Source organism: Arachis ipaensis, chromosome B10 (genome assembly GCF_000816755.2).
Source record: "Arachis ipaensis cultivar K30076 chromosome B10, Araip1.1, whole genome shotgun sequence".
Classification (NCBI taxonomy): Eukaryota; Viridiplantae; Streptophyta; class Magnoliopsida; order Fabales; family Fabaceae; genus Arachis; species Arachis ipaensis.
Window position 1 is genome coordinate 132,625,354 of NC_029794.2, and position 10,152 is coordinate 132,635,505.

A 10,152-nucleotide genomic window follows, 5' to 3' on the forward strand; every position below is an offset into this window, starting at 1 on the left:
TATTATTATTATTATTATTATTGTGGTGAAAAATTGACCTCAAATCACATCGTTAATACACACAGAAATCAGAACAAAATCTTATAGCCATTCTCATTTCTTCTCTGTTCGTTCCTCCGCTGCTTCTGCTCTCGCCGTCGCCGCCTGCGCCTCTCCGGGTAACCGCTCCGCCACCGCTTCTACTCTCGTTCTGCTGCTCGTGCTTCTCCAATCTTCACTACTTCTACTGCTTTGCTGCTGTTCTCGCCACCGCTCTTCTGTTTCCGTTTCTCTGGTTCGCCAGCTCACCTCTTAAACTTTAAAGCTTACATTTTGTGATTGTTTTCCAGAAGGAGATGAGACAGATGATTTCTATGTCTTCACCCTAGAACACTATTACCAACTTCTAGCTGCTAAAAAGGAAGGTAACAATGATTAGATCATTCTATGGCTGAAGAAGTAACACAATAAAATAGGAACTAAAAATATAAGCATTTGGATCTTTCTCATCTTTAGTTAAAACCTTATCTAATATAAGGCAAAAGTTGAAAATTTAAGGATAAATGATTCGTTGGTTATCGGTCATAAGCACTATGTCGTACTGTATTATTTTTTTTATTCCATAAGACTGCTAAAAGAAAATTATATTCTTCCACCTTTAGGAACTACGTCACTGTATGTAGTTATGTTGCTTGTTTTCAGTTGATGAAAATAGTAATGAATGAAAAGGAAATAGGAAACCGGGTAAAAATTATTATGTAGTTGTGTTCATGTGAGTTGATGGATAATTTAGTGAAAACTTTCTTTAGTTGTCTTCGTAGAAGTTGATAGTTGAAAATCATTTGATGACAATTTAGTCAAGCCTGTCAAATTATCTAACCATTCTCAACTATCAAGTTCACCTTAATTGCATGTGAGTCTTCACCAGAAAACGATAATAACCTAACTACCTAAGTACCTTAAAGGCTGGCGTAGATTGTTCAAGCATTCTGGTACTGTCAGAGAATGGGGTCAGGTCAATGGCATGTTGAAAAGAGGTGCTTTAGCAGTGAATCTCCCCAATCAATGGATCTCGAAAATGGACCTGAAACTGGGTCACTCTCCATAGTTGTGCTTGGTGCTTCTGGTGATCTTGCTAAGAAGAAGACATTTCCAGCATTATTCCACCTTTACCGCCAGGTTTTAATTCAATAGCCTCCAATTGTGTTGGAATGGATGATAATTTCTCTTTTTCTTGGTGACCTTTTAAACCAATAACGGTTATGAAGTTTGGCGGTTTCTTTTGTAGGGATTCCTACCAGTAGATGAAGTTTCTATTTTTGGATATGCAAGAACAATAATCTCTAATGATGAATTAAGAGAACGCCTACGTGGGTGAGGTTTATTTGAAAAAACTCGATCACTGTATTATTTTCCTTATCTAGAGTGGAAAAAATGTTGATGTAACTTGCTTCTTTCAGCTGATTCACAAATTGTAAAGTAATGTAAATCATTTGATTACTTGAATGAATAATAAAGCATATTTTCTTGATACTTATGTTTATATTAACTGAAATTTTTCAGCAAAGAGCTTTCTATGATTGTTATGTTGTGCATGCGCTGGTTGTTCTATTATGACTCAGTCACATTTGTCTTCCATACCTTCTTAAACTAGTTTCAAGTATAATAAATAAATGGAGTTGATTGTGACATGCAGCTATCTTGTTCGGGACAAAGATGCTTCCTCTGAAGAGTTGGAGGTTGTAGCAAAGTTTTTGCATCTGGTAAGCACCGGCCATTGTGCATCATTTTATAATTTTTGCCAGTCTTATCATAAAATTTACCCTTCTGATTGGTCAAGTTTTCATTCTCTTTTCCTCTCATCTTCCTTTTAGATCAAATATGTAAGTGGCCCATACGATTCAGAGGATGGCTTCCGTTTGTTGGATAAAGAGATTTTGGAGCATGAATCTTTGAAAACTAGTGCAAAGGGTTTATCTCGACGGCTTTTCTATCTCGCTCTTCCACCTTCTGTATATCCATCTGTTTGCAAGATGATCAAGACTTGCTGCATGAACAAATGTAAGATCTAATAATCTCTTGTTGGGAATGTGCTGCAAATGTTTTTGCAAGGAAAAAATAGGCAACCCTGTATGGCATAGCATAACCCCACTAGGGTGTAGTTCTCAGTCAGACAACTATTATATAGATTGAGAAGCAAGTCAACCAACACTAATCTCTTCTTCCGTTTGATTGAGTAAAATGTTAAATGTTGATTACTTTCCTGCATGATATTTTTCTAGATAATAGTGGAATTAAATTGAAGTTATTTCTATGTAGTGGGTTATGCTTTTGGCATTTGAAACTAAAAGAAATGAGAATGTTGTAGGGATGAGAATATTGCAATGGATTAGCAAAAAAATTGGACAAGATCGGGTTAGAAATGAAAATATCAAGAGAAATTTGGTCTGACACCTAATCTGATTTGTGAAAAAGATGGTAAAATAGGCCTTATACGATAAAGTAGAATAGATGAAATCCAATACCTAGAAAATAAAAAGAAAAAAAAAACCTGTAGCTGAAACCACTAATAGAGATTTAAATCTTTAATGGACAAGGTTCACTATAGGACATGATAACATTATTTCATCTATGCAACCGCCGGGTTTGGCAGTGGTTGTTATATTAAAAGAAATAATCTGATATGAACTTTAAATATGTCAGCTTTTCCTCATTGCTTTCTATTAAGTACCTAAGTAAAGTGGGAAACCACACCCTAAAAGCTAGTCTTTAAGGGGAAAGAACCACTCTCTCTAAATACAAAATCAAGCATCCCATACCACTTGATGGGAACTTTATGCACCTCATAATACCCAATTCTCTAACACTTTCTCATGTTATGCTCTTAATATTTTTCACTTGGAGCATCTACTATTGCATTTATTGATGGGTCACATCTATTTCAATTTTATAGCTGATGGTGGATGGACACGTGTTGTTGTTGAGAAGCCATTTGGTAAAGACTTAGAATCTGCAGAGCAACTCAGTACCCAGATTGGGGCATTGTTTGAGGAGCCTCAAATTTACCGTATTGATCACTACTTGGGAAAGGAACTAGTACAGAATATGGTACTTAATGATTACATAATAGCTTACTTCTTGTTTACTTCATGAGTTCCACCTGATCCCTCTTCATTTGACTTTGCCAGTTAGTACTTCGTTTTGCAAATCGCTTGTTCTTGCCTCTTTGGAACCGTGACAACATTGCTAATGTGCAGGTGAGAAAGTGCAACTTTGGGTTGAGGTTTAAAAACTTGAATGAAACTAAAGAGGAACTGTTAGTTGGGATTCACAATTCATGTTTTATAGTTTGTGATCATATCTATCAATTGTTAATGAACATGCCAAAATTCACCCCATCTGTCCATTGTTACCTTTTTCAGTTACTGCATTACCCAACATTGGTGTCACCATCTTAAACTTTAGATTGTGATTGCTTGCTATTTCGCAGATAGTCTTCAGGGAAGATTTTGGAACTGAAGGCCGAGGTGGATATTTTGACCAGTATGGGTAAGTGTATTATTTTATTTCAATTCTTTATATAAGTTATTTGGTTGTATTTTGTTGTGTAATGAGAATCCATGGCAATAATAGGTTTTCAAGTGAAGTGATGTTAAGAAAAGCAAGTTTCTGCATACATCAATTATTGCTCTCCTATATATGTCTATTTTTAGCTTTTTATTTGACATGATGTATATCTATTGTAATGATGAGAAAACTACAATTTATTAATATTCTACTTTATTGTGGCAGAATTATTCGAGATATAATTCAAAACCATCTACTTCAGGTGAGGCCTTTATTGTAGAATAAAGTAGATTTCATATCGCCATGGTGTAATGTTAAGCGGTTGCTTCTGTCCAATAATCAGATGCAACAATAGTGCTTAACTTCATTCCCCTCCATTCTTGGTATCTCTCTTGAGGATGCATTTGATAGAACAAAATAGTATTGGCACTTAAACTTCAATACTTTAAGTGTTGATTTTCAACCTTGTATTGGTAATGCATGAAGGAAATTCATATGAAGAGCCAAATGCGTATTTGGGAAAACTATTAAAAATTTTAAATTTAAATTTTATGTAGTACATAAATCTAAAAGGGTCTGTTTGAAACCTTTTGGAATTGGAATGGAATTGATTTGTAAATCAATTCTTTGTTTGGAATGGATAAAAATAGGAATTGATTTTATTTGTAAATCATATGGGTTTACTTTATAACTAATCTCAGATCCTCTCATTTTTGGGACAAGAATAGGACAAACGAAAGTTTGGGACAAAATTGACACTTGAACAGAGTGTTTGGGATAAAAGGGTACTTTACCCTAATTATTAAATATTATACTAACTGTAGATATATGATAGGAATCTTTGGGTTTTTTTTGGGGGGACAAAACAAGAAGAGTGATGAGGAACATAAGTAAGAAACTAGAATAAGTTTCAGGGAAGGGGTGATCTGAGTAACTTACTGCAATGTTTTTGTATTTGATATTATATGATTCTCTCCTCATTTTAACAATAGGGATTTTTACTTTCATGTAAATTTTGTGTCTTATTTGTGAACTTTATTTTGTGTAATTGTGTGCATCTCCTTACACTCTCAGTTTCTCAATTTGAATGGTAATGGGGATATAAATGATGCAGAGTCAAAATGGCTGACTTACCAGCCCATTCCAAACCCCCCAAAATAAATTTCCATGGGTCAAATGGACCTACAGAAATTCAATTAATATATGTTGTTAAAATTCTATGTACAATTGTTTTTTTTGTGGTATGTATTTGCAAAGAGAGAGAAAAAATGGCATGTGATGATAACTTAACAAACCGCTTATTGATATACTGATTTTGCAGTGGTGACAAGTACAACATAATCCACTTATCTGATGCCAAATATTTAATTAGCTCAATTTTAATCTCATGTTTTAGGGTTTTTTTTTTGGCCTTCTACATGAGTATAATATATGAGGCTTTAGTTGATCATTTTGAATTTTGGTTTTTTATGTATTTTTATATTTATGGAGGATGTATTTGTTATCATGTGCTTATTTATGATGTAATATATTATTTTACTATAATCTAGTTATTCTAGTTGAACTCCGGTTAAACTGGTTGGATGTAGCTTGGTAATCTAAATGGTTTGATGTCCGGTCTAGTATTAGGAACCTTGGTTTACATATTCCTCTATTTTATTGCTATTTTATACGATGGATCCAAGATATTTAAACCGCATGACTTGTGATATGGTATTATCTCCAGTTTTATCTCTAGAAACATTAAGTGTGTTGCTGATGGTGAAAAATAGTTTCATCATTGCATGTTCTATTTCTTTTTTTTTCCTTTTTATTTCGAGTATTAAATTAAATTATCAAAGTGGCACTAGGAATATTTCTAAGTCTACCTAAATCTTTCTCTAACCGGTGATTGGAAAACTTAATAATACTTTCTTGATGGACTTCACCATGCTTTTTAGTTTTGTAATAACAAAATTTTCATTTTAAAACCTGGATATGTCAGGCTTTAGTTCACACAGTAAGACCTATTAAATAGTCTCAAGCTGCTCCAGCATTTTAAATCCTACATTTATAAGCTGAGCATGATAACCTTGTTTATTTTCCTACAAGATCAGGTTTTTTGCTTGATTGCTATGGAAAAACCTGTTTCTCTCAAGCCTGAACACATTCGAGATGAGAAAGTGAAGGTTTGTCTCTTTCGGCTAAATTAATGTGGAAACTATAAGTATATTATTTTGTTCTGTAATTTATTCTGTCTTTCAGGTTCTCATATGAAGTAATCATGGTCTGTACCAACATTTTGCTCTCGTGTTTTCTGGTTTTATGTATTTATTGTGCATACTATTACTCAACTGCAGCAAAGTAGGGTATTTTTATAGTTAATATCTTTCCATGTTACACTTTTTTTTTGTTTATCTTGAATTTTTCGGTTCGTGTTCTAGATTGCTCCTCACTTTCTAGTTATTTGAAAATACAGGTTCTTCAATCAGTAGTTCCTATTAAAGATGAGGAAGTTGTCTTAGGACAATATGATGGCTATAGGAATGACCCAACCGTACCTAACAATTCAAACACACCAACTTTTGCATCTGTTATTCTCCGAATAGACAATGAAAGATGGGAAGGTAGGAGAATAACTCCAGCATTATTTTCTAAAACTAATTTGCATTACAAGTTTAGGAAATTCTCTTGGCCTCCCTTATATGCTGAATGTTTAGCAAATAACATAATGGTTGACATTCTCTTAGGGCTGTCTGCATGTATATTTTCTATTCTTTGGTATATATTTCTGCACATTTGATCAATTATGCTGCGTTTGTTTGATGGGACACAGACATTAATACATAGACACGATGGTATATGTCCATCGTTTGTTTGCTGAGACACAAATTTTTGAAGGACATGGTGACACACAAATATACATAAAATACATGTATTTGGTGTCCTTCAAAAAAGATGAGACATGGAGATACATTGATGAGACACAAATATTTACTCTTTTATCCTTAGTAATTTACTCTTGTCCTTATTCCATTGGTGATAATATAAGGGTAAAATTGATATTTAGTTTATACTAGTGTGTCTTGTCCAATATCACCAAACACAATAAAAAATTTGTGTATCTTTGTGTATATGTCTCTCTATGTATTTGTGTCCGTGTCAATGTATTTGAAAGACAATAAACAAACGCAGCGTTAAATCACAATTAAAGACACTGGTGGTGAGAAATTGGATTCTTTTAAGCTGTCTCATCGTTTATGGCAACAGGACCCATATCTCATTTTTTTTTCATTATTTGTATTCTTCATGGGGCAGTCAGATCTGGTAGTTGGGATCCGGTGAAAATACCCGGCAAGGGTAGTGGGGAAGCTTACATATAGTATGACAATTGACAAGTTGAGTCCAATGGGAGAATGTAACCACTGGTAACTGAGGTAGTGAAATTAACAAAAACAAAGAGCAAGACAAGTAAAAGAGTGAAGCAAAATGATTTCACTCAATTTGCGGACATAGAAGAAAGGAAATACAAGAAAGAAAAGATTATGGCTGTGATGGTAAGAGCCAGCCTCACTCTCCTAGCCTAGCCTTAATTCTTTCCAAAAGTCTGCCTCTCCCTCTCCCTATTTTGCTACTACTTATACTCTCCTCACTCCAATCGTGAAAATCTGTTAGAATCATCCCTACTGACCCTCTTTTACGTTTTTCCCACTAAATCTGTCATGATTCTCTTCCCTTGTCTTTCCTATTCTACCCTCCACTCTCTTCCTTCTAGTGTAATGTAAGGGCAGAGGAGAAAGTTGCTTCCCTTTATGATTGGAAGCTTCTATTCCTAATACTTCATTCTTGCTTGGGTATGTAACAGAGAAATTGGTGAGTTTGTCCTCTACATCAATATCCATAACTCCCATATACAATTGTGAGACATATGATCATAATGTGCGGCACTTTATTTGTTTGGCAACTCAACTTCCACAAGCTTTGAAGATGATGTTCTCTCCTTCCCAGTGGTAGAGGAGGCTGTTGGTATTGCTATAGACTGGAGCTGTGGCCTTTTGGGCTAGAATGTGGAAGATGAAGGTGCCAGAGAAGATTTTAGGTTCTTTGTTTGGCAGATATATCACAAGGTACTCCCTTTGGCGATGACACTTGGCAAATTCATATGGATTATGAAAGTTGCCTGCGACTGTGTTCGAGCGCGTTGAAAGTGTGGCTTTAGGCTTTGGAAACTTGATGGCAAGACCAAGAAATGTTTTGTTTCCTGGTTATAGATGGGAGCCTTTGGTGCTAGAGCCACTGCATTTGTTGTCTAATTGCGGTGGATTTGGTGAGCTTGACAGGCATTCATACCTACCAAGCCACAATTCTTTTTAAATAAAATGCTCTTGTTAGTTATAAGTTTTACCATCTTTTTTTAATCAATTTTTTTTTAAAGAAAAGAAAAAAAGAAGGTACATTTGAAGATTTTGTCTAAATTAAAAGCAAAATTGTTAAACAACTTGATAACAAGAACAAATGTGCATGTATTTGGAACAGTAAAATGTGTGACTAAATGACAATGATTCTGTCTCAACCATTTTATTAGTAGTAAAGATTATCACTAAACGTCTTTGTGTTAGGTGTTCCTTTCATAATAAAAGCTGGGAAGGCCCTGAATTCAAGAAAGGCAGAGATACGAGTTCAATTCAAGGATGTTCCTGGTGATATATTCAAGTGTATGGCATCGGACCTTTTTGTTAATTGGATTATTTCTCTTCAATAAGTGCTTAAACTTGGAGTTGCATAAATTTTCTTTCCCCCTTTTGGATAAGTAATCAGATATAGGCATATAGGCTGTAACTTTGGAAAATCAGGGTATTTTTTATCTTAAAAAAAAAGTATATTTGGCACTTTTATGAGTTTCCATTAGGTAACATTTTATACTGTCAGTGCATATAGATTATTTATAAATCCATAGCCACAACCAAAGGTAACAATTAAGAGGAACATATCTCTATTAGCCACTATGAATCTTTGACAAGGAACATAAATACATAACAGCTGCTACTAGCTTGCCTATATTCTTTAAGTATTTGATAATGGATACTGATAAATCTTTATCTTTTTGTTTTCACTGTGTCTTTTATTCCTGGGTTTTTATTTTCTTATCAGATACTAATTGAGTAAATGCTTAAATTGGTTTTTTAAATTTTACGTATAAGTTAAATTAGTTCCTCAAATTTCCATTGAATTAAATTAGTCCATGACCTATTCATGTTGTTTGAGCATGCTCAGTTGGACCTACATGAAGGATGCAACAAAATGAGTTTGACCATAGTTTTGTGGTGGACAATAATGTAGGTCAAACAACATGCAAAGGAAAAATGAGTTAGGGGAGAATTTAAAGATTTAATTGAGGGATCTATTTCACTCATGCATAAAATTTAAAAGGATTAATTTGAATATTTACTTAATCTAATCATCAGTTGATGTACCACTTGTCCTTGTTTAGGTCAAAAGCAGGGGAGAAATGAGTTTGTCATACGCCTGCAACCTGAAGAAGCTATGTACATGAAGCTGACGGTAAGTGAGTTCTTAAGTAGAACTGTTTGGTTACTTTATTACCAGATTTTTTATGAGAATCTGAGGTTTTGTTAACTAAGGAAGGTGAACTTAAGCATAAGAATGAGGATACTTGTTGTTTATATGTTGAATAGTATAAACCAAATGTGTTATCCATTGCACCACTGCCTGTAATCAATTTCTTTGCAGTGAAATTGAAGCTTTGATATATGTGTGTTTAACACTTCCAAATTATTACTTTTGTTCTACCTCTTGTATATGATAATGAAAAAAATACTAACATGTTAAATTTATTAAAATCTAGACTTTAAATGTGATATAATTTAAGGTTTAATCATTTTATATGTTCTTATAGTTAAAAATTTATAATTAAAATATTAACCGTTGAAGTTAAAAACAACAGAAACAAAATATTCTAAAAGTATTCAACCATAACAATGTTAATATGAAATTAGTTAAAAGCTTTTATTTACCATATAAATCTAATCTAAATATAAAATTTTAAATTAGAGACTTTACTGGTGAAACTATACCTCAGAGTAATTAAACCATAATTTAATGATACTTCTTGAAGTGGACTTACTAGTTCAATGTGTTGTAGGTCAAGCAACCTGGACTCGAGATGTCAACGGTGCAAAGTGAACTAGATTTGTCGTATCGACAACGATATCAAGGAGTAAAAATTCCAGAGGCTTATGAACGTCTAATTCTTGATACGTATGTTGCTTTTCCTACCTCATTAAAACGATTTGAATCAATAGTGATCTGATTGAAAATTTGTTTGCAGAATTAGAGGTGATCAGCAACATTTTGTTCGGAGGGATGAGTTGAAGGTAGATTGTAGGAGGATTATTACATTCTTTATAAACTATTGCAACCGAGTCTGTTATGAAATCACTTCTCTTATAAATTTAAACTAAGAAGAGGAAGAATATGAATTATTATATCTCTTAACGGATTGTTGATTCAAAACTTGGTGTGATCAGGCATCATGGGAAATCTTCACCCCACTTTTGCACCGCATCGACAAGGGTGAGTTCAAACCATTCTCTTACCAAGCTGGAA

At 33.9% G+C, this 10,152-nt stretch overlaps 1 protein-coding gene across 2 annotated transcripts in view; it reads left to right on the plus strand.

The window, feature by feature from the left end:
• LOC107622573 (glucose-6-phosphate 1-dehydrogenase, cytoplasmic) overlaps positions 40–10,152 on the plus strand; it is a gene marked incomplete in the record, with an annotated part of 10,870 nt that continues 757 nt past the window's right edge. Inside the window, 17 exon segments of one of the 2 annotated variants that reach the window (XM_016324517.2) lie at positions 40–158; positions 330–404; positions 908–1,158; positions 1,268–1,353; positions 1,676–1,742; positions 1,854–2,040; positions 2,933–3,087; positions 3,168–3,236; positions 3,470–3,528; positions 3,772–3,808; positions 5,643–5,714; positions 6,005–6,152; positions 8,145–8,240; positions 9,017–9,087; positions 9,689–9,804; positions 9,875–9,920; positions 10,074–10,152. In XM_016324517.2, the coding sequence (XP_016180003.1) occupies positions 985–1,158; positions 1,268–1,353; positions 1,676–1,742; positions 1,854–2,040; positions 2,933–3,087; positions 3,168–3,236; positions 3,470–3,528; positions 3,772–3,808; positions 5,643–5,714; positions 6,005–6,152; positions 8,145–8,240; positions 9,017–9,087; positions 9,689–9,804; positions 9,875–9,920; positions 10,074–10,152 (1,462 nt within the window). 2 annotated transcript variants of the gene reach the window in all.